The sequence below is a fragment of the Pseudopodoces humilis genome, chromosome 2 (assembly GCF_049639895.1).
Source record: "Pseudopodoces humilis isolate 2021_Gansu_Grassland_sample_001 chromosome 2, ASM4963989v1, whole genome shotgun sequence".
Classification (NCBI taxonomy): Eukaryota; Metazoa; Chordata; class Aves; order Passeriformes; family Paridae; genus Pseudopodoces; species Pseudopodoces humilis.
In genome coordinates, this window is record NC_142201.1 from 81,818,876 (window position 1) to 81,844,872 (window position 25,997).

General features: G+C 38.3%; 1 protein-coding gene across 11 annotated transcripts in view; it reads right to left on the reverse strand.

Annotated features, from left to right (window-relative positions):
- The window catches only part of DLG2 (discs large MAGUK scaffold protein 2), a 991,421-nt gene that overhangs the window by 475,838 nt on the left and 489,586 nt on the right, over positions 1-25,997 (reverse strand). Inside the window, exon 1 of one of the 11 annotated variants that reach the window (XM_088051065.1) lies at positions 10,094-10,218. The exons of 9 other annotated variants lie outside the window; for them this stretch is intronic. In XM_088051065.1, the coding sequence (XP_087907191.1) occupies positions 10,094-10,171 (78 nt within the window). In that variant the 5' untranslated portion in view covers positions 10,172-10,218. Of the gene's footprint in view, positions 1-10,093; positions 10,219-25,997 lie in introns of those variants that run through there. One more of the 11 variants, XM_088051068.1, reaches the window with a different exon arrangement.

Consider the following 25,997-nt stretch of genomic DNA (forward strand, 5'->3'; position numbering starts at 1 on the left):
ATCTTCATTATTAATTTACTCAAAACAATACAGCAGCTTGTAAAACATTTATGCAGCAGTAAACGGAGAACTACTTTGCAGAGATCATGACATGCTTAATTTACTACACAACTAAATATTTAATTACAAATGGTAGCAAAGCTGAAGGTGTTCTGCTGAAATTAATCTTTTAAACAGTAATAGTCTTAACTTTGTTGTGGGGAGTAATGGTAAAATTTTGGAACAATTGGTGGGAAACTTGCTCCTTTTTATGGGATTTGCTTTAACCAGTTAAATGAAGAATCATGTATTTGGCTAGCCAAATGTGATAGGTCTGGTCTGGTCCCTCCTGTAGTTTCAACAGAAATATTTTTTAAATGGCATATTAAATTAATTGAAAATGCAATGCACTTTGAGGCACTACATTTGCAATGTAATAGTCTTGCTCCAATGACTTCCTTGCTAACATCTCTAATTAGAGTAATGGCATTTTAACTTCCTTGCAAATATCTCGCAATTCTTTGTTTCATATTCAATTTTTAAAACCTTCCAGGTACAATATTTTAAATTTATTTGCATTTATACATCCAGACTTATATAAAAAAACCCAACAACTTGTTTATATTTCCAGTTCAGGAAATTGTATACACAGCTTTTGCAAAGCCTTCTCAAGATGAATATATCCTTCCCAGGGTTGAACCTGAACAACAAATCGTGATGCACATCAAATCTAATTAAGGTGAGCTTTCAAAACAGATATTCAACAAATGCACATGATTGTTTCAGAATTTGCAAAATGTGTAGCAATATGGAGAATGAGTTCTGGGAGTTAATATTTTTTAAGCTATTCCTTCCTATTATCTCCCTAACTCATATAACTCAGCTTTCAGAATAGGAAGGTAAGGGATGGTTTTTACCCTCCTGTACAGTGATGGATGCAAAGAATAGAGAAACAAAGCAAGATAGGCTGGAGCAAGTTAAGAACAATATCATTATGTCCCATTTCAGGAGGAATGTCTATTGAATAGACTGTTACAGCAAACAAAGAAATTATCAGGCTATAAGGATAGTCTGGAAAACAAAGGGTAGCAGCAGGATCGCTTTCACCTCATCTTGAACATTTCTGTCAAATTGATATTTCTTAACCATCACATTGTTTTTATTAACAATACAGAATATCCTGACCTTTTGCTGTCTTCTAAGACTACATGACAGTCTTGTCAAAAATAATTCACCTAAAATCTTAAAAGAAGGTGTTAGCTATGAAAACCACAGCTATGTATACATAATTAATCAGGTAAGAGGAAAAGAATATTATATTTAGAATAGGAGTAAAACACATTTTCTTTCCATCTTCCTTATGTCTCAAGGCTAAAGAATATTTCATAGAATTACAAAACTGCATGCTATACCTCTTCAAGCCTCTAAATAGAATAAAGAAGTATACACTTGGTAGCATGCCTCTCATTATGCTGCAGAATCCTAATGATGTGACCTTTGCTTCCCAAAGTAAGTTGTAAGGTAAACTTTTTAGAAGATGAGTGATATCACTGGTATTAATCAATCCGTGTTCAGTTTAAACATTGCTGTATGAAACATGGAAGCACTTACTGCGAGACAGACTGAAGTAAATTGAAAATACCTAGGATTTAAGTAAAGTTTTCACACAAAGTTTGTTGTTCAAATCCAATCCCAGTTTAACACTGACAAAGTTATTGCAATGTTGATCTTCACAAAAGGCATGTGATAGCCTTGTCATAGTTAATACAGAACACAGTGAGGCACTCAGCACGGGGCTGGTACCATGTGCACAGAACTAAGGGTGGTGCCAGCCATGTACCTGCACATAGTTTCTGTGTCTGAATGATATTATTTCTGAACAGACTGAGAAAGGAGGGAGGATGGATGGTGGGAGTGGTGGAAATGTGAAGAACCTGTTTACCTGTAAGCTGCTGTGAAAAAGAGAGCTTCACACTTCAGAAAATGCTGTGAGTGCTTCATGTGGTATTTGGGCCTCCTTCCTGGTGACAAAACCTCTCAGACTGCCTGTACTAGCTTGATTCTTTCCAATTCCTCATCTGAAACTGTTAACATATATTAGAGTTATAACTAAGCTTTCCCTGATAAGCACCAACATGTTAAGTAGTGTATGGCAGAAAATTTCTTTTACACTATAAAAAATGTGCCTCATTTGAAATAAACTGTCTTGAGAATCATATGACATGACAATAATTCTAAATTTTACTAAAGCTTTTTACACACACATGACTTTGGCAGGCTGCCTTCCAGTGAGAGCAAGTTACATATGTAGCAGCTCTAATGGCCCATATAAGATATTAAAAACACATAAAGAACAATTTGATCATTTACCTTAGGAACAGTATGAGAATTTTCATCTCGGTTTTCTCCAGAGACTCTAATGCCAAAGGACAGATTGTTTCTTGTCAGTGTTTCAAACTGATCTCTATTTGCAAACACAGCAAGTGATGCCAAATGCAGTTCAGAACGCAAATCAAACAACTATTTGTTATGCACTGTTTTGAATTGCATATGCAGGACAGAGAGGCAAGTAATGACAAAAAAAAAAATAAAGAAAAATCATGCTTGCACATCACACAAGCCATTTCCATAATATACTTGAATACCGTATATAAATGCAAAGAAATAAAACTATTCCAATAAAATAATGAGCGCCTTATGAGTTAAATATATTCAAAATGCTACACACTGGGATTTAACAGAACTTGATATACAATGTAGACCAAAATACAGACGCAGTCGTTATGCAAAGAAAAGAAAAAGAGAGGGAAATGATAAATTATTTATTGAATGAAAGCCAAAAATAGAAAATGAGAAAAACTTTTCTTTCAAAAAACAGGTTAGCTTGTAACCTATGAAAATAAGCCCACTTATTCATTAGAGGCAGGTCCAATCTGATTCTATTTGAGTCCCAGCTGAGCACTCAGAACAGCAATTAATGCAACCGTCGGTGTGGCTGTCTTTTTCTGAATGTTCCTGTCCATCTCGGTTTTGTATTGAAGCAAACAAGATGAAAAATAACTGGAAAAGTTACTTAACCTGTTTCTAAGATGATCACAACAGTGGCTAAAATGGCAAATAGGGAAAAAAGAAACCTGTTTTCAGTGCCATGCTACAGACATCTAAGGGTGGTACCTGACAGGCAAATGCACAGAGCAGTGCATTCCAGAATAATGCAAGGGGGAAAGGGAGAGGCATCACCAGTGTATGGCAGCCAGCTAAGGTTAGAGCTCTCAGATCACAGTGGAGAGAAGGAGAGAAAATATTCTGCTCCTTACAAAGACCACACCCATAGCTGGTTTACAGGTATTTCTTCAATTAAAAGCAAAACAAATAACAATTAAAAACTGCCAACTAATTTAACCAGGACTTCCCTTACTTCATTAATTGGTACAGATGCTGGGCCTGGGCAGGTGCAAGAACAGAACCCCTCACAGAAGAAAAAATAAATCATATTTAAAAAAAAAAAAAGGGTCTGCTTTGAAATTAAGAATTTCAAGGGATTAACTTCAGGAGTTTACTGTTGATCAGTATCTTATTTTAAAACACCATTCTTGCATTTTTTCAAGGTTAGTTTAATTTATTTATCATCACTATATTATAGTGATTATGAGGTGGCAGTGAATTAAAATAAATCCCTACTTAGTCATCTTATCCCTCCTGTTATATATTAATCTTAGTGCATATGGGATTATAACAAAATGCAAAGAAAAAAAAGAAAAAATCCAACTTGAGTAGCTACATGTTTCTGGATTAAATCACAATATGGGAAAATGTCTTAGAATTCCAACGGAGCTGTGCTAAAGCAAAAGACAGTGAGCTCTGGATACAGGAACACTGGCATATTTTTCTTCACACAGTTATATTCACACAGAAAAGATAAGATTTCTCCATAAAACTGTGAAATAGAGCACTTAGAGAGTCCATTTGAAAAGATTCCTCCAGGGGGCTGAGATAACTCCGGCATCTGTTCGAACAGGTAGTTCTGCAAATAAGTGACACATTTTTGTCATGCCATTGAACCTGGACAACAAGGACCCTTGATTGCCCAAACACAAATAAAACTATCCATTGCTCTTACAGCATGTGGCAGCTGCATGAGATGTCCCTGAGAGATGCAGTTATTTCACCTTTAGCCAAGGCAATAACTAGACCTGCAAGTTTTATCAGTTCATCACAACCCCAGTGGACTGTAAATGATTTGGTAAGCTCTGGTGTGAAAGAGAGGACTCCTTAAGAAGTCAAAGGTATGCACTGAAGGAAAGAGATTGTTTCTCCTCTTTGGAATTATATCTACACGTATGTAAAAATAATGTAAGAAAAAATATGTTTATCTGCTAATATGTTCTATGATTACTTAATGACAGAATTTCTATTCTATGTTGCGAATAGTTACCGTTTCAAGTGAATTTCTTATCTCTTTCAAATTAAATTGCTGGGTAGCTACTTGTAAACAAAGCAAAAACAAAACAAAAATACATATCCTAGAAATGCCCACCCTGCAATTAGCTATGCTAAAATACAGATCTGAGAACAATCTAAATTCAAGTGTCATCTTGATATGAAGACTTGATTGTTTTAACTGTCAAAATACTTTTGAAAAAATTATAAAATATGCCTGCATTTATAGACTTTTGTTGTTGTTGTTGTTACATATCCCAGTTTTAACTTCTTAAAGCATATTTTTTTGGGTCTTTTGCAAATATTTCATTGTAGGCTGACAGTTAAGGATACTTGATTTACACAAAGCAATTCTAAAGCCAGGCACACAGAAAGAAAAACTGTTTGTTGGTCTGTATTCTACTTATCTAGTCTGCACTACAATACTTTGAAAACTACTCATTTAAAATTATACTGCTCAGTTGTGAATGTGACTTTTGGGTCATCGTTAATTTTATTTACAACTGACAGTCCAATAACTGCATTCTATTTTATCATTACATATACACCTATTTTTTTTAAAGTTTAACTTGACTTTAAAGTTAAGTTGCTGCTGTCTTGAATCATTAAACTAATAAATGAGTTAAACTGGAACGATGAACTAAACCTTATGGTGTAAAACTTAAATCTTTTCAAATATAAGACATAGTTCTTAGAACTGATAACACTTTAGGAGTAATTTGATTTCTAAAAACTAGAAAAATAATTCTAACGATGTTCTTCTGTCACAGAATAGTGAAAATCAACTCATTTAAACACTTCACATGGACCCTGTTGTTTTGCCCCATAAAATAATTGTCTTGCTTTGTCATTTCAACCCAAGACAATAATCTACAAGGAGAAACTTCATTTTAAATTGACTGTTACCTATCTTTAGTTTTAAAACCTTACCCACATAACTAATTCTGTAGTGTTTAAAATTTGGGTCTCGTGGTTGCAATATGTTCCACATCTGAACTAGCATGAAAAGCAGTCCTGAACTTACCCTTTTTAAGTTAAATTTTGTGGTAACTTTGGCGAGTCTTTTCCCAGTTCTGGTTCTGACCCTTGAATTCTACTGATACAGTGAAGAATGATCAGAAGCTTTATTCACGCTTTATCTCATTCTCTCAGATCAACATGATTAATTGTTCAGTTACTTTTCTGTACCTTTTCCAACCATTTAGAATACTTATTTCTATAGCATAACCACATGCAGTTAACATCTCTTGATTTCTGCTTGATTGTGGTTTAACGATAAAAATTCAAGACATCAATCTTTGCCTTAAGTTATTTTAGTTCCAAGATTCAAGTGATAATGTTTACTCTCATAACAATAATTTTTCATGTGAGAAACTCAAAGCAGTTTAATAAAAAACCTAAGACCAATGATGACTTGAAAGGAGTTCAGCTGTTTTCAGGCAATATTAGTGGCAGCATTCCCTGTACACTAAATGTCTCATTACCTGAAGGGAAGAGTAACGCTAGCAATCAAGCCAAGACAACCAGATTGAGGTAGAATTTATAGATAAAAAGTGCAATATATACTGGAAAGAGTCTATGATTTAGTCTAATAAAAACAAATAAAGTAAAGAAACATGCTTATGATTTGGCAAAATGGCAATATGAGAACATTAAGAGCAATTAATAGGTATTATCCCATTTTACATATAAGAAGTTTTAGCCAGGACTGGTTAGAACAAAAAAAAACAAAAGCAAACAAAAAATAAACAAAGAAACAAACAAAAAAAAGGTAGAAAAAGAGCCCAACTTTCCTCATTTGAAGGTTTTTCAAAATATTTAGGTTCAGTTCTGAATTAAATTAAGATTTTAAAATATATCATAAAAGTATGACTCAAATAGAAATACTGATGCACACCAGTCAGCTTGGAAGAACCATTTAAGACACCTACGGCTGCCACTCAGTTCTAGAAGAAGATGTCTTCTTCACTCTCCAGATGAAATTTTAACAGTGAGAATTCATGTTTGATTTATGGAAGCCTAATATTTACCAGGAAATCACAGAATTCTAGAGTGGCTTGAGTTGGAAAAGATCTTAAAGGCAATCTCATTCCAGCCGCCCTGCCATGGGCACGGATACCTTCTGCTAGCCCAGGTTGCTCAGTGCCCTATTCAGCCTGGCCTTGAACACTGATGCTCTGAAGTTGTGTGTGGGTGTTAATGAGATGGTGCCTTTCCACAGGGTCCCACTCTCCTAAGCACAAACTCCAAGGAAATGCCTGGCTGGAGGGGAAGCAAGAGCTGACAGGGCAGGAGCAGTAGTGCTGCACTCAACAGCCAGGACTGGTAAGGGAGATGAGAAAGCAAACCCAGGAACTACCACAGAGTTCTCTCTCTCTCTCAGTAAGAATAAACCCACCTCTTTCCTTGCTCTCCCAACTCTGCTGCTTGGCGATACCCTTCCTCCAAGGCTCAAGATCAGCTCCCCAGCTCCTGTGAGCCCCCAGCCCTTGGCTGCAATGCTGCAGGTCACAAAGTACCAACATGCAGGTCCTGCTCATTTAGAGGCAATTTGCGCACCAGCTCCCCTGGAGCAGGGATTGCCATATTCAGGTATGGGGAGATGAGCAGGAAGGTACTGTGAGATGGGAGGGATGGGGCAGGAGCTCCAGCTTTGGACAAGATGGAGATCTCAAGCCACTGTGGGCCAAGCTCACCCGCATGGCCACAACCAGACACCGTCGCGCAAGTGCAGAGCACACACACAGATACACCGAGCTGTCACATCAATGCCACTGTATCTCTCCCCAGCAAGGACTGCCCTAGTCACCACAGAACCATGGAATGGTTTGGGTTTTAAGGGACCTTAAAGACCACCTAGTTCCAACCTCCCTGACCTGGGCATGGACACCTCCCTTCCCCTTGCCTTTGTGTGCACCGCCCAGCCCAGCACACTCCACACCTTGGAAACTGCTCCCCTGAACAGACACTTGGGAAGAGTGGGATCCAAGGGATCTTTTTTTTGACACTTTTTTTTGACAAAGTTCATGTCCTCTCTGCACAATTCAGACCCAAAGTTTTGACATTTTAAGGAGCTACACAGGCAGGCTGTGCATATGTGTGCACACCCAGCAACCCGTGTTGTAACCATCCCCCATTTTCTTCCTCACCCTACAAAAACAAATAGGCTCATACAAAATTTCTGTTTCTTAGAAATAGCCCTTAAAAAATTCTTGGCTTGCACTCATCCAAAGAAAAGCATAATAGAAAAATCTGTTATGGAGCCCCAGTCTTCTAATTCCTACTATCCAGATCTTTACTGCAAGTAAATCTTTTTGCACACATATGGTATTAGAAAATACTGCTGCATGTTACTTCCTCCAAAAGCTCATTAAGAAAACAATGTATCATTCAAATCATGCACATGGAGAAAAACAGCTAATTATTCTTCTATGGGGGAAAAAAAAAAAAGGTGAAACTGATAATAATTTGATTATCCAACCATTATAAAAAAAAGGTCAAAAACCAAAACAAGGCATGCAGTTAAATGTTATTTTAAATTTACTTCCTGATAGATCTATGTTCTGTCTGTGTTCTCCTGGTACTGAGGTATTGCACTGAAGATGTCAGTGTTGATCAGCTTCCAATCATTAATGGCACTTATTGAAATAACATCCTGCTAGGAATGGGATTTTTCTGCATTTGCTAGAGTTTTATTTGCAGGGGAAAAAAAATAAAAATTATAAATGAGCCCTGACTATGGAATAAGCATCCAAGAAAGAAATTTTATTTTTTGTGTAAGGCAATAAGTAAACATTTTACAAGGTGTTTATTGCATATTTACTGTCTTCTGGCAAAGTTAAAATTCCCATGTAAATATGCTAATAGCATGCTCAAGTAATATCAAAAAAGCTTCTCCCTAAAAACTGTTAGGCATAGCTTGAAATCTTAAATAGCATGGACCTAGGTTGTTGGTTATTTTGAAAGTCCTATAAGGATGAACAAGTAGCAATATAATAAATCTATACAGAAATATTTAAAGTACTTAAAATGAAGAGAAAAAGATGCATTTGTTGAAGGATTCTTTTAGTTGGTGTTACAAGACTCTACAGAGAAGAAAATATTTTCTCAGTGAATAATCTGGCACTGATTGATGAAATTTTTCAAGGTTATTGAAATAATCTATGACCATATATGCTTTAAGCAATGCACACCAAATCTGTTTTTAAAGCTGCTGAGTGAGCCCCACTGTGTCAGGAGTGGAATGTGTCCACTCATCCTGCCTCTGTCATCTTGGAGGAAGCCTGAGAGCAAATATTCCTCTGGAGGGAGCCCCTCAGGACTAAGAAAGATCCAGGCTGCAACTTTTTTTTCCTCCCATTGCAATATGCAAACAGAAGGAGAGTTTACATGATGCTCTCTTTATGGAAATGTGACTGATGACAGAGAAAGTTTGACAGTCCCGTGTATAGCTCTCTGCATTTCTATTTCCCCCTTACGTATATGATGTGAAATATATAAATCACTACTATTTAAGTAACTTCCCAATGACTTGCATATTTAAATTTCAAAATTTCCACACAGCACCTTTTTAAGCAATGGGAATATTTTGCAGAAAAAGCAAACATCTCCCCATCCTCCCTTCAACCACAAATACATTATATTTTTGCTAATAATTTTCTCAAGGTGAAGGGCTTTTTCCAGTTACAAGGGAATTCAGGCAACGATTGTTGCTTAGTGGATTGGTGGCTGTGTTACATAGCATAAGATCTATTAAAGACATAATAAAACAGCCCATTTAGAGAGTCTTTGACTACATCAAAGACAACAAGGAAAAGAGGAAGCCATCATTATCAAACTAATAAGGTAACTTTATGGCATTATCCTGAAGTTCTTTCCCCCCAATCTAAATCTGAGTTTATGAAAGAGGAATTGGTCCCATTTTGAAAACATTTTGTCTGGTAATGTAGACAAAATTAGATTGCAGGTCCACTAACAAAATGTTTTCTATGCTTAAAACAAAAGACAATTGCCTTGAAATTCCCTAATTATCATTACTGTAAATTCTAAAGCTATTTAAGTTTTGCTCAGAGAAAAAGAGGGCAGAAGACTCTTACCTACAAGGGCTTCCAGAAAACAGCCAGTTAAATTCAGTTCAATTTTATGAGAGAAAAATACTAAAAGATAGTACTGACCATTTTTACATAGCTACATAATTTTTAAATAAAAGGGTTCCACACTGCAGCACAGTTTCAACAAGTACCGTGAAACAAAATTCCCAGACATTATAAATGCTTAACATGTTATTCCATCCTCATTAGTACCACACTAGGAAAAAAAAATATACAAGATGCAAACAATCAGCCGTTGTTTAAGAGCCTAATATGGTACAAGGAAAAAAATAATGCAGCACAGCAACAAGTTCACTGGAGTGCTCCCTTAACACAGACATACCAGATGTACAGCTGTTTATCTTGTGAAGAAAAACAATCAAAAGAGGACATAAAGACTTTTGAAAGGATCTTCTCCCCGGTATTTAATCATATGCAAAATATTGAAGGATTCTCGCATGAAATCAGGAATAGCAATAGGTCGTTTTTTCATGGTATTTTAAAAAGCTAAGTAGACACACAACAGGATGCCAGCAGGCAGCTTGCATGAGACATAAGGCTTTATATTCCCACTAGGAACGTACCTTCTCTGCTTTTGCTTTCCTGGCGTTATGCACAAACCTGCGTCCCAGCTTCTTGGCATACCAGATAGAGGCAAACATTGTAGTGATGAAGATTTCAGTCTGAATATGCAGCACACACACACCAAAAAAAAAAAAAAAACCAACTTCCCCCACAAGTGAGATACAGATCTAATGCTGGTTATGGTCTTAACTATGCTGTTGCTTTGTCAAGTCCTCTCATGCTGCCTTCTGAAAAAAAACAAACCACCCAGTGTGGCCAGTCTGCAGGTGTATTTACATACTGCCAGCAGGAAGTCCAGGGTGAGGCATCTTTGTATCCAGCTCACATCCAGTCTGCTAAGTGCCTGTCTGCAGTTCTTTAGCACTGTCACCACAAACTACATATGTGTCAGTATGAAAGGAAGCTGCAGTAAACTACTGTAGCAGACAGCTCACCTCCTCTTCTCCTGTTCTGAAATTTAACTCCTTGGTTCTCTTCGATTTGCCAGCATGCAACAGAAGCAGCAGCAGTTCAAAAATGAGATACACAGCACTGCAGGGAAGCAAAGGGGTACAAAAGTGCCAAAAATAGAAATATGTATTAACTGTTAAGGTGAAAGAACAGGTGTTTCATGTCTTTCAGGGCAATTATGATATGAAAGGAAAATTGATTTTACTTTGTTCTTGCGGTCTGGGGTCTGTTCGGAGATATTTTTTCTACCTAGTTTCAGTTCACAGCAGACAGGCATCAGAGCTGCTCAGTTCACTTGCTGATGTCACACACGCTCTGCCGAAGGATTTAAGAGTCACTCAAGGGCTTCTGTTTTTCTTTGATAATGCCTTCACGAAACAGAAACCTGATAGATTTTTTTTCCAAATTCCAAACTTCTGCCCTGCCTAAGCATGCTCTTTCCTCTTCCTTTAATTCCAAGCTATTCTGCATGATGAGTTGGGAAGTGCCTGTGAACACCTATTTTTGCAGTGAAACAGCAATGCACTATTTTTCTTTTGTCACACACTTCAGCTTTAACCCCTGCACCTCTCTTCAGTTATAATGGCTAAACAATAAGCAGAAACACACTCTTCTGGCTCCAGACATATGACAAAACAGATGTTCCTCCCAGTCAGAGGCAGTATCAAGGCTGTAAATTACAGGCTTTATTATGTGTTGTGTTTGATAGCACTTATAAGGCAAGTCCTGCACAATGCCCTCCCACCTATGAGTGTGGAGATACCAACATGCAGGAGAACCACTGCTGTCCTGTGTGCAGCATTGGATTTGGAATTGCCACATGGAGGAATAGTTTCTACTCTGCTATTCCATGGAAAAGAGCAACCCGAAATTAATTGATGCATGACAAAGGAAATACAGGCAGAGCAATTTAGTATAGGGCTCTTGGGCCAAGGAGACACCTTTTCTGCCCCAGGATTTTCAGAGAATGGCAGAAACTATTTTTTCCAGAGTACATGAAATCAAAAGGGAAAATAGTCCACTCCCACTTATAACTTAGATAGAACATCCAAGTTACTGTACCTGGATGGCATTGCTCAAGCTTTGAGCCTGAAGGCACATACTGCTCAATTCTGTTAAGATTATAGGGAGTTCAAAGAATTCTTCATCACATTTTAAAATTGTAAGTTGGTTAGCTAAATTGAAATTCTTAGACAGTGAGGGCTTTTTTCAAGGTACCTCCAAGGTGTATGATTGATTTTTGCTTGATATCTAAAACCTTCTGACAAAATATTTGGTAACCGGTGGTATTTCTGGGAAGAGAATAGTTACTAACCATTTCAACTGTTTAATTAATTAATCTTGGCAGCCAGAAAGTTTTAAGACCACAAGATACAGTAAATTCATGTCTCATCTAGAATATTATTGCTATAGAAGAGCTGTCTTTCCATAACATCACTTCAGCTCTCTGAAATCTAGACTGATAGTAAGATAGACTCTTCAAGCTGAGGAAACCTTTATTATGCCATGTATCAGCCTCTCACCATTCTCCCTATTTGTGGGATGATGTTGTCCTAAAACAGAGGGAAGGGTAGACAAGAGAAGGAAGAAAGATGGCCTGAAAAATTTAGGAAGAAATCAGAGACCTTGTCTTCAGCTGTGATACCATTGTAAGGAAGCATGGATAGAAAAAAAAAATGCAGAAAAGGAGAAGCAACATCATTACACAGCTTAACCAACACTATAAAATGTTAAAGGAACAGGAAAAAAATCTTACATAGTATATGCATAAACAGTAGAACACTTCTCCCACTCTGCTCCCATGCTTTTATGAAGAGAATAAGCATAATTTGAAATCATTGCACTACAACCAAAAAAGGGCACATTCTCCCAAACAACTATTTATATAGTCTTATGTATATTCAGAAGCTGAGAAAATCGAAGAAAATACTCATTAAACAATAAAACTTCCTTTTTATGACTTTTATCATCAACATTAGCAGCTTTACTACTTATTCAGGAAAAATAGGGAGTAATAAAAAGCCACAATTCATCCCACTTAAAGGAAAAAAAAACACAGAATACATTGTTCATTTAAGAAATAATGACAAAGCAATAGGGAGGTAATTTTCTCCACCCACAAAAAATTTTAGATTAGGAAGAATAAGTCTTGCCAAATACCTAAACCTGATTCTAATCAGAAATAGGGTTTAACTGTTTGCATGCAGTTGCAGATCTATCCAAACCCTCAAGTACAGCAATGGCCAGACTGCAAGCCATTTCCTCACGGCTCCATCAGGCAGCAGTCTGCCATACATTGCCAATAGCAGGTTTATTAGGGCTGTACTGGTACCGAGGGAGTTTATGATTATGAATATTTTACTGTAACCATAACGAAGGCTGCATTTTACAAAAGTGCTACAAGCTGAGCTGCTTTATAAGGATTGGAACTCCCAGCTGCTGTCTCCTCACTGGAGTAATACGTAATTTAGCTTGCTCACTGAAGTGCTACATTACAAGGACAGAGAGATGCATGCCATTGAGCAGCAATACCATCACAGACAGGAGATAATCAGTTAAGAGCAGATTTTACAAGGAGCTTCTTGTTGCAAATGAGTGGGTGGTCTTGGTAAACCAACACACATCCAAACCACACATGAAATGTCATTCTTCTGCCTCTATGACAAGAATTGGTCTTACCACAAGTGGGCACCTGGGTATAAGCACAGAGCAGTTACGCTGTTAAATCGTATTATTTTTTATGACATGGCTCCCCAACATCGCAAGCAACGGCAATTGATGCTCGGAACCGAAACAGATGGTTGTTTCAAACACCTCGCCAACTGTTTGTATGCACTGAGTATCACCAGTACTTCTGACAGTTTGCCTCCTTTTTCAATTTTAACAGTGCTGCTTTACTTAAGCAGCACTCGGGAAGAAGCCTGGCTTTGCTTTAGACAGAGCATTAATTTTCCCTTGTTAAGGGATAACTTCTCACAGCACGCACGTGGGGTGTCAACCTCCCCCTCACACACCTGTGGTGAAGATAGATGTTAGCTGTGGATTCTGGTTCTCTCCAACCTCTATCTGAGTATATACACACAGTAGTCATAAAACGTGATGACAGGGCCATTTAAAATACAAATACAGTTCAGACATAAATAATGCCTTCCTTGTAAGAATGGGAAGACAGACGGAAAGATTAGTATTCAGGGTTTGCAGAACTGTTTCCAGTGAAATGGGCAGGAGATGGAACAAGTTAAAAATGAAATACTCAAGATATAAAACAATCACTTTACTTCAAGGTTTATTTGTTAACATTCCACAGCTGTGGATACAGGAACAGAGCTGCGGCTGAGAATCTAAGGTAGATAGCTTTGTTTTTATTAGCACAAGGCAACAACAGATATTGATTTGGCTGACTGTACAAGCAACCATTTCCCATCCCCAGCACAACTAATTATCTTACACAGCTACATGACGCCAAGACATGCTCTTTAATGACCAGAATACCAAGAAAGACAGGAATCTAAGTGTCTGCTCTTCAGTCCAGAAGATATAAATTGTAGGCACTCAGAACTCACTATTCTTTAAGTAGATGGAAGACCCAAGGTTTCGTAAGGACCTGATTTTTCATTCTTCCCTCTAAACAATGCCAAATGGACTAATGTTCTTCCTCCTAATGCAACAAAGAATATTTTTATAAGAAACCCATGGGCACTCTTACAAAAGTAAGAGTCAGCACACACAAACACATTCAGACTTCTCTTTTGGCCAGGGCAGAACACAGTCTGTAACAGATACAATACAGGTGAAGGATTATCATAGAACAGAATCATGGAATCACTGAGCTTATCGAGTCCAACCATGTCCATAAGCACCACTTGTACACGTGTAAATGCCTCAGGAATGGCGACTCAACCACTTCACTGGACAGCCTGTTCCGATGCTTGAAAAGGCTTTCCATGAGGATTTTTTTCCTAGAATTCAACTAAATATCCCCTGATGAAACCTGAGGCCATTTTCTCTTCTCCTATTGCTTGTTACCTGGGAGAAGAGACCAACCTCCACCTCACTGCAGCCTCCTTTCAGGTATTTATAGAGAGTAACAAGGTTCCCCCGACCTTCCTTTTCTCCAGGATAAACATCCCCAGCTTTCTCAGCCACTCCTCACAGGACTGGTGCTCCAGACCCTTCCCCAGCTCCGTTGCCCTTCTCTGGACACTCTCCAAGCCCTTTCTTGTAGTGAGGGGCCCAGAACTGAGGACAGGATTTGAGGTGAAGTCCTACCACTGCAGAGTATGTAAATTTCTAGGTATGGTATTTTCTACCAGTTATGATGTTTCATAACTTTTTTTATGATTTTTTTTTCCTTTCTACAATAAAATTTTTAAAATTCTACCTCTTGGTCCTCAGTTTTAAAGATGAAATCTGAGTTGCTTAAAAGCTAAATGCTTCCTTGGAACATTGAAGTCAATGGCAAGAATATAGCGCAATGATTCTGAGAACAGTCACTTATCCTGACAAAGGAATGTTGCACAGAAGGGAACAGGGAAAAAAAGAGAAAAAGCAGAAGATGAGGGAAGAGAGGGGATAAAAATGGAAAAAAAAAAAAAAAAAAAGAAGTGAAAATGAAGCACTGCATATTAAGGATGACAGAGGTTCATACTCTTCTCTTCCAATTTAAATTTTTCTACTCCCTTAATATTTCTTGTGCCAAATCACTCCTTTTTAGAAATTATGCTTTCAGAAACCCAGATGTGACATTACAAGTTTGCCTCCAGTCTAATTTTCCCTTAAAACAGAAGATATTGCATGCAGACATCTCCTCTGTCACCTTTCCTGATGTATAGCAGAGCTGTCTCCTAGCAGAGGGCATGAAGAATTTCATACACAATGTCACAAAACTTCAGAGCAGTAAAAAAGTAAAATGCAAGCATTTTTTTTTTTCCCCTCTGGACCTCCTTGAAGTGCCAGGCCTAAAATATTTTGTGCCTGCACTCTGCCATGCAATTATCACTATTATTCTGCTCATCTATTATTTGATGGGGTAGATGACACTCAACCTGCTAACTCTGGTGCAACAGGTCAAGAAAAGAGAGGATGAGGAAGTGTGCTACAAAATTGCCTGAAATAGACCTTTAACTGTGGAAGGATGGGAAATGGAAATAAAATAAGTGCTATGCTAGACACTGAAACTCAGCACATTCCTGTACATGGGAATGTATTCTAGCACTTTACAGCATAATGGCATAAAGAGACTATGTTTTAAATCCAGGCAGTTATTTTTCCTCTTTTGTTTGTTAAGTCTTGTAATGAAGAAAAACCCAATTACAACACTTCATTTTGATTTCAAAAATTTATTTTCAGCTCTAGTTTCTGCTGGTGCATAGGAAATTCCAGTGAGTCACAGAAGTAATACAACAACCATTAGCAGCCTTAAAAAAATAAGAATTTGAACAATGCCAGTTTATTCTCCATTTGTCCCTGGTTCAGCACAAACTGCTTCCTGCCTCACCTTTCTAATACAAAATTTTAAATTTCTTCCTGCTGTGTTAAGAAATCACAATCAAAATGGTGTATAAAATCCTCTGATGTGCCATTACGCTGCTCAGACTTGTACCAAATCAAAGCACTGTGTATGTAGCACAGTTATACATTTGCATGGCAAGTACTCCCATGGGAAATAATATAAACTACAAAATTTATCCTTGGGGAGAGAAAAAAAGGAGGAACCACAGACTGCGAGCAGTGCTTATGTGTGTCACCAGTGCATCTTGCAAGGCACTTGCCAAATATAATCCTGAGCAAAACTGAATTCAGTGTGGAAACACTATATTACAGCTCTGTGCGTGCCTCCCATCCTGCAGCATTTAAATACATTTGTTTTCTCGTTACTTATACATAACCCTGTGTGGTGCTGGACTCACCTCTGTGTCGGCTGGGGATGAATAAAGGCACAAAGTGACTCGGTAACCGACATACAGGAAATTGGAGGATCTGCACACTGACTGGAGCCCAACATCTCTGACCCAGGGTGTGGCCACATGGCTTGCCATGATCAAAGCCAGGCAGATGTGGCTTGCACTCTCACTCAGTTCTATGCTAGTCTCAGCTCTCCTGTCCACATCCAGTGAGAAGCAGGAGGGCTGGAAATGTCCATACACCCACCCACAAGGGGCACTGACATACGTAATTTCACATGATCTCTTTATTAGGAACAACAAGCCAGGCAGCCTATAAAGTTGTTCATCTCGCTGCTAGTCACCAAAGAACCCCAAAAAACAGTTGCAGGAACAAGCATGGGAATATATTATCCCATCTTAAACATTATTTTATTCCTGGCTGATGACAAGCTGTCTTTCCTTTCAAAGGCACCCTTAAATCTCACTTTCGTTTTATCAGCCCCAAGAGCAAAATTAAAAAGTCAGTTTAAGCAGGAACACAGAAAGTTATAGGCACTGAACCAGCCAATCCCACTGACTGCTTTGACCCAGCATTATTTAAAGGTTCAAGGTGAATGTACCTAGCCCTTGCCATTGTCCAAGCTCTCCAGAAAATACTCATGCACAAGAAGCCGGGTTGCGCTGAATTATGGAGCATTAAGGATTCACAAGTGATGAGATCTGACAGGATAGCTATCATCTCATGCCAGCATCTCCCTGCAGGCAGACACACGTGTACCTGTGTGGGTTGAGCCCACTCAGCAGCACATTCCTGAGCAGCAGCAGAGTCCATGCAGCCCATGCACACCATTCTCTGTCATCTCACAGGCTGGGCTGCCTTCAGTCCCTCTGCCAAAGCAGCAGCTCCCCACTCCCAGCTGGGACTGTCTCCAGCCATATTCTGCTGCTGACTGGATCACTCCAGCTGAGCAGCCCCTCCCCTCCAGGGCCTCCTGACTGGCTTTTTAATGCTTGTTAGAGAAGAACCCACATGTGGAAGACAAATGCAACAGATAATGGCTTCTGCCAGTTTTCATTTCATTTCTTGCTCTTTATCCCTGTCCTCAGCCTTTCTATGCTGTGATCCTCAGAGCTCCTGGGAAAAGGTCTTACAGTTCAACAGTTCAGCATCACTTGGAAAGTTGAATCACTTCAGAGGCAAGTTTTTAAGAACAATGCTGAACACTTTAGATGCTGGACACAGGTTTAACAAAACAATGTTTTCCTGATAAAATGCAAAAGAGAAGAAATATGAAGGAAAAGGATGTAGTTAATTCCCACAAATATAAGATATTCTACTACTAATTATGAGGGACAGATAACCAGTCTTTATCCAGGCTGCCTGCAATTCTTGCTTCCTAGAGTCAGAGACAAGGAAGAGATCTTGCTTTCGGAACTGACTCACCACATTTCTGTTGCCCAAGCAAAGCAAAGAGAGGAGAGTCCAAACCACAGCAGACCAAGAACCAGGTTTTCTCCCTTAGTTCTGCTAAAATTCTTCTGCATGAGATTATCTGCTCTTTGCAAGCCAGCTGCTCACTCTTACAATGAAAAGAGTAATGCTCTACCACACTGGGAGAGTCTAAAGATAGAAATATTAAAAAACGTGAATTATTGTGAGAGAAGACATTGTAGACAGAAGAACATCTACCCCCTCACTGGTTGACAGAGAACCATACAGAATTCTGCTGAAAGGTCTGTGAGAGCCCACAGCAAACCTGATTACACAAATGCTTCATTGCAATGTAACACATGAAAATTTCCATTTCAACAATGTCATAAAGGATGGTGTTATATCCATTTTAATCAAAAGACAAAGGAACTATAAGGAAATATGACGTTAAGGACAAGGAGTTATTGTTCTTAAACCTACAAGATCTTCAGAAGAAGAAAAAAAATAGAGTAAACACTAAAATCTAAAATAAAGAATTACCAGTCTAGCCTATTTCAGTTAATTAATTAATTCTATGTGAAAAAAAATGATAAGAGAAAATTAGGCACATGAGATTTTCTTAATCAATTCCATTTGAGTGCCAAGCCTAGTTGATAGGACAAGGATTGTGGTGGAGGGAAATTTTTCACTGTAGAGGATTTTAGCACTTGAAAAACCAGGGGGAAAATTGAGGCTGCATACAGCTAGTGAAATATACTTCGACAAGAGACAGACTAAAGCTGATTGAGAAAAAAAAAAAAACCAACAAATAATGGTGATAGGTTTTTTAGGACAAGAATAAATATTAGCATCTTCCCAAACACTTTGAAGTCTTTAAATTTAATCTGAGTGTTTCAAGAAAACAGAAACTTTTTGAGATCTCTAACCAGTAGAAAATTGAGAAAGTGTTCCTTGAAATTGTCAAAATATTTATCTTTCATTTTCATCAAAAAATCAGAACATTTCAGCCTTCTCCAGGGATGTCAATACTGCTGTCTAAATTACATTTACATTTAACTTTCCTTTGGGATCCCAGTCAACAGATATTTTTAAAATTTCTGTTCTGCACAACCCACTGAAAATACATTTATTTGATTCATACATCTAGCAGCCTCGAAGATCTGACAAATCAAAGATCAAAGATTCTTTCACACCTTTCTGCAAATTGAATTTTTCCAAGCCAGGTACATTGGTTGTCTTCTCACTTGTCAGAAGACACTGTGAAGATGCTAGAATGAACTCATGTGAACTTAGAGAAAAGATCATACGCAGACGAAGTACCACAAAAGCAAGGAAGTCCCTGCTTCTCATTGTCCACGCATCCTGGAAATCCATATTTCATGCTTAGACCCCCCAGAAGTAAAACCAAAGCTGAATGAAGGTCTGTTTCTCCACCACTGCCCACAGCAAGATGCAGAGAAGATTTAATACACAAAGATTTGCACAGCACATCTCTGCCCTGCACACAGTGGTGCACCAGAAGTATCTCCAAGGACTCCAGTTATTTTTCTGTGGCTTTAGGGGAACCAGCACTACATTGAACTGAACCAAAAGCTCTAAAACGCTTTCTGCTTCCAAAGAGAGTGAAATGTGCCAAAATCCCATTCCCAGTATTGGAGAGAAGCTCTCATCTTAAGAGAAACAATCTGTTCTCTCCACTTTCTTCCTCTTTGCTGTTCAAAGTCTTGAAAGGTTCAGTGAAGGTAAAAGTCATAAAAGGGCACAGACTTCTGAGCAGTGCCATATCCCAGCGGGCTCAGGCTCCCAGATAATGCTGATAGTCCCAACTTAACGGTCTTGTCCTTAGAGACAGCCATCAGTCTGTGTGATTGTGAGCACCAGCTCCGATCCAGAGCACACCTTTATCACACCAGACCCCATGCGCAATTCATGATGAGGAGAGTGCTCCCAGTTGCCTGCCTGCCTGGCACTAAACTGCCTAACCCTCCCACCCTCATTTTGCTAAGTTAAGCACATAAAACTGCCAAAGCTATTATTTTGTTAAAATGCCCTCTGACATGTCTACTTCTTACTTTCAAGCCTACCCTTTCAAGTACAAAATAGGCATTTATGCTTCTGTAGTTCCTTAAGCACTTACTGAGAAGGTTCTCTGCCCACAGTAATGCTGTAGGAAGACAACAAAAAGATGGTAGATTGCAAATGCATTACACAAATGTCTGGGTAATTTGATGTGATTTAAAGATGAGATAAGCAGGCAGCACAGTCTTTCAGTCTCAGATGGTCTCAGTCTGAAGAGGACTAAAGGAATATACCTTTTGATTATCTCATCTATTATGAACAGTAAATCCCCATTAAAGCTCAGGACAGCGCACGACAGCACAAATGTGCTACATGAATGCATTACCTGAGTGAATTCAGGACAGCATCTCCACAGCAATACTTGGCTATTCCTGCCTGTGGGATTTGCATCAGGCCACGTGTGTGGCAGAGCGTGCTCATCCTCTGATTGCATGCTCAATGCACATCCCAAGCAGTATGTCATGGATAAATGTTAATGGATATATAACATGTTAAATCTCACACTTCTTTGCCCAAGCAAGGAGATACAGAGTACCAGACAGTCCTTTAGAAGTCACCATTTCAGCTGTTTCTAGGACAGGGCACACAGCCTAGGATTCAGCCTCCACAGCTGTACATTTAGGAATGAACAATGTGCTTTGCTGAGAGAGATCTGCATTTTTAGTTACAAAAGCCCTGAACATGGCACAGTGGCAAGGCAAGCTACATTACAAATGCAAATTCAGAGACTGGAAAAGAAATCAATTTCAAGCAATGCTTGAAATATATGTAAACAAAGTTACTTAAGTGAAACTGGCCCAAAATTACAAGAAGGTATTTACCTTTTGGAAGCTCAAGGTAGAAATACTGTTTACAAACTACTTACAGAGTTCTGGCAAGGTAATTTCCCCCAGTGATTTTCTATGCATAGTGTGAGGGAGGCAGTTAAAGCTGATATAATATAATCTGAGCTACATTTAAACATCTGGTCCATCTGCTTTATATGCATTGATAGGCTCTAGTCTAGAGCAATCGATAGAGTGTTAAAATGTTATTGAATATAATTTTTAATAGCTGTTTTACTTATGTGTCCTTCTTGGCAGGCTTTAAAATCAGGATTGTAAGTAAATATGACTCTAAAACACTGTCGTATTATATAACATTATTTTAAATTAAGTATATTCCTATGTAGATTTAGCTTCTGTAAAATTTGTAGTTGATTGATACTATTATGTCCCATAATTTTCCGAGTAATAATTTAGAGAAATAGGTCAATATGTACATAGGATAGATAAATTTATACTTAGCATAGTCTGAAGGATGTTTCACTTCAAACACACCAACACCTATAACTCCTGAGTTAAATTCTCTTCTCCCACTGATTTAAATGGGAGTTTTGCTAAATGAACAACACTTTTTAATTTGGCTATGGTAGTTCTTCTGCTTAAGAATATTTCAGTTTTTGAAACTATACAGAAATTTAAAAATATTAAATATTTACTTCAGATAGGGGGCCTGACTGGGTTTCCATGCTCCAGATAGAACTGCATACAAAACCTAAAGGTTTAGCCATTTAAAACATATCTAGCTATTGTCATCATCAACAAACAACCTACAAATAATTCCACAGATGGAAGGAAAGGTCAAACTAAAGACTGCAAAAGCTGTGCACATTTGATTGTTCCAACCTCCTTACTTTAAAAAGCATGAAGATTAAGATATTTCAGAAAACTACAAAAGGTAATATATTTCAGCTAGTTAGGCTTCTTAATACATGTGAAAGTGCTTTATAAGCATGCCACAGATCAGTGGAAGTAAATATCAACAACCATAAAAGCCCCAAATTAATTTATGAATAAATACTGATTCTGGAACTTAACTCTGATGTCATTTATCCTACACATGGAGGAGAAGCTATGGAAGAGCCAGAAATTTGTCCTTTGATGAGCCATAGGCATAGACTATGGTATTAAATAGTCTTTTCTTATGGTCATTTTTCTTATGACCATTCACATGTTTTTTATGAACAAATAATTTTCCACTACTGTGCTGAGATATACACTAGTATTTATTTTAACACCCAAATTTTAATCCTGACATGTGGCAGAACACCTCTGGAGAGACAATAGAGATTCTAGCTCACATTTTTAATGTGAACTGAAGCATTATACCTATAAGATTTAAGAAGCAAAACCACAGTTTTATGCACAACTCTAATTAGATTGGAACTGAGCAGAGCTGCTCAGCTGGGTTACCCAACAGCTGGTCCAAATCTCTTAGGGAGGAGCATATTTTTACAAAACATTTTATGAGGCCAGACACAGAGCTGTAGGAGTTTATAACTGAGGCAGAGAGGTAGATTAATAAATATCAATTTTGCTTTGGGAATCAGAAACATAAGTGGTTTGCCCACCAAAGAAGTCTAGGCAATTTGTGGATTTATGATTATTTGTGTTATTTAGTGATTAAAATTTTGTAGCCTCATGTATATCTAGGCCAGCACTTCTGTCAACGTCTCAAATGCTTGTATTTGGCAACAGTCAGAAGTGAATATACCCATCCTCAGACAAAAAGATTTGAAGAAAATAAGGGTAAAACAGCTAGGCCAACAAGCAACAGCAATCTGTCTCCAAGACACATTTATAGACAGTCTGGCAAGATAACTAGGGCAACAGGAGTGGAAAGAGAGAGGCCAAAGCCTGGGGTGTGTCAGATGTGCAGTTGTGAGTCACTTTATTTTCTAAGTTACTGCACAAGATGGATGTCATGACCTCTCACACAGCATTGCTGAATAAAGAGTTAGCAGAACAAGGTGTCAGTCTGGAGAATAACTTGAATCATTTTAGCTCAAAAATATTAGAGTTTTCCAAGAGGCACACCTTTCTGCATTCTAGACACAACAGTAATGCTTTGTAGTCTTTGAGAATATGCATAAGCTGGATTTTCCAATTTTAATATATTTTTAAAGAAAATCTATATCTGGCATTCAGCCAAAAAAGGCTTAATGCTGGAAACCAAAGCACTTTCTTTGTACCCTCAATGAGAAAAAAAAAATGGAATCACAGAATGGCTTGGTTTGGAAAGGACCTTAAAGATCATCTCATTCCAATCCTCTACAATGGGCAGGGACACCTTCCACTAGACCAGTGGTCCTTGTCCAGTCTAGCCTTGAGCAGAGTTTCAAGCTACAGTGACTTTGTTTTCTTCTCCATCTCTTCAACTAATATTACAGATTGTTAGTATTTTCTGTCCTGATGAGACACTTGTGGTTGGGTTCTTTTCCCCCTTGGACTGATATTGACGAGAGAGGCAGTTTTCTCTTGTTCAGACTTGGTTGTTTATTCTTCTCTTTCCTATATTACAGATATACAGAGTACAAGGAGCTATATACACTAAGATAGAAAGGTGCAAAATGGCTAACAAAGAACTTCTTCAAGGTCTTTTATATGTCTATTTACCCAATTAACAAATGCCAAGTAAATTATTTTTCTTAGTGACCCAATGACCCAACACCTGTGTGCTGCACTGTGGCATCTTCTATCCAATCACTTATTATTACCCAAAAATCCCTAGAAGAAGAAGATGAAGAAGGGAGAAGTAGGAAGAAGAGACAACACCCTAAATCTTCTATCTTGTCTTTTGTTTTCTAAACTAGCTTAAACCTTAAACTCTAACTTTCTCATCTAGTGACTTAAGAAAACTCTCTAACTTACACACTTACACTCCCAGTTTTTCTATTTAACTTTAACAGTTGTCTCCATGGTATTATATGAAATTCAGTGCTTTTTTGGATACCAGAGCCAGATATGAGAGATAAGGGCACACACTCTGTGCCTTTGACTCCAACAATTTTCTACTATTTTTAATGCCCAACATTAAACTGCTGATCAGCCTGAGCTGACAGCTCCTGGCACTGCTATAATAGTGACAACTGTCCACAGTCACCCACCTTCAATTGCTGTCTTTTTCCTCTTCCTTAGTTTTTTGTCTTTAGAGTCATGGGTAGCATACAATATGGAGCTTTCCACATAGATAGGTTGAGGTGTATTAAGTCTCTGTCAAATTCCATATCCAAAAAAAACTTACTATAGATGTACAGTGACCAGGCTCTCTTGTCTTTGATTACTAAGCTAAATTCGTCAGTGTCCCTCTTTCCTTTCTCTTCATATGTATTTGTTCATTTTTCATTTATAATGTCTTTCTGCTTGATAAAAACTGGACACAGTGTCATTCCTTTCAAACTGCTCCCATAAATCACAGAAGCACAGGATGGCTGAGCTTGGAAGGGACTTCTAGTTCCAAAGCACCTATTAAACAGGCTCGCCTAGAGCAGGCAAAACAGGATCATGTCCAGGACAATTTTGAGTATCTCCAGGGAAGGAAACTCCACATATTTTCTGTGCAGGCTCTTCCAGTGCTTTGTCACCATCAAAGTAAAAAAAGTGTTTGTTTGCTTGTACTCTGGTAGAACTTCCTGCATTTCAGTTTGTGTCTGTTGCTGGACACCACTGAATATAGCCTGACACCTCTTGACACCTGCCCTTGAGATATTTACTTGCATTGATGAGCTCAGTTCTTAATCATCTCTTCTCCAGGCTAAACAAGCCAAACTCCCTCAGTTTTTCCTAACAGGAGAGATACTGCAGTCCCCTCATCATCTCCATATCCCACTGCTGCATGCTGTCCAGCAGTTCCTTGTCTTATCCTGAGGAGCCCGGAACTGGACACAGCACTCCAGGTGTGGCCCTACCAGGGCTGAGTAGAGAGGCAGGATCACCTCGTGTGACCTGCTGTCACTGCTCTTCCCAAGGCACCCCAGGACACCACTGTCCTGCCTGACCCCTAGGGCACACTGCTGGGTCTGGGACAGATTGTTGTCCCCCAGGTCCTTCTCTGCAGAGTGGCATTCCACTAGCTAACCAATATTGATGTTATTCCTCCCCAAGAGCAGCTCTGCACTTGCCTTTGTTGAACTTTATTAGATTCATCTCCTCCCAACACCTCATTACCTTCATTCTTTGACTCACTCAAGAAAGACCCCTTATAAGAGTTGAAGAAGATTATCTGGCTTTTTTTTTTTTTTCTAAATTCTTTTGCCTGTACTTCTACCCTGTAAGAATTAAGCAATAATATTTTGCGAAGTAAAAATTAGGCAACTTTTTGAAGTGCAACAAAACATCTAGCAACTAAGTTGTTAAAGAAAAAAAAGGTCAATACCATATTCATAATTCATTAAAGATCTGTCACTCTTCAAGCACTTTTTAAGTATCTCATTCTGCCTCAGAGGTTTTCAGTTCATGGGAGAATGTTTTATGTCTATGACGCAGGAATCACAGAGAGTTTATCTTCAAAATTGCTTCACCATGACACAAAGAATTAATCCAAAAAGAATAGATGAGGGGACATTCCTTTGCTTTGATAGTACATTTTATTTACTGACTGCATAGAGTGTTTTCCTCCTCTCCCCTCAAAAACAAATGCTAGGAAAATAGCAGAAGATGTAGGAAGAAACCCTAAACTGGCCAGAAATGAATTGAAAATTTAAATAAATTGACATATTTGCTAAAGAAATATTAATTTTTTAAAATTTTCTTATTATAGAGTTTCTTCGAGGAATATGCCTGGTCAGCTACTGAATACCACAGACACAGAGAGACAGATCCAGCACAGTGGAGGAAAAGAAACTAGCTTTACCAGCAGTTTGGCACCACTTCCAAACTAAGCAATGCCAGTTTAGCATGTTAGAAATGCTACAGGCTTTGACACAGAAACAATTCTGGATCACTCCCTTCTGTAAAAAATCATAATTATTTGGGAAGTTCAGTACCTCCCACAGTGCTGTTCAAGCACTATGGCTGAGCTTACACTCATGGATGGTACTGGGAAAATTGCCATGATGAAAGAGCTGCTACATGTTTTCTGTTGTGTGTTTTGTTTTTGAAAGGAGAAGCCAGAATAGTTCCTATTTGGCTCAAATTAGTCTGTGCCTGGGTATCTTTACATCTATTCAAAACATCTCAGCCTTACATAGTACAGATGGAGATCTTGAGCTATAGCTGCAAAGTAATTTTCAGAAAT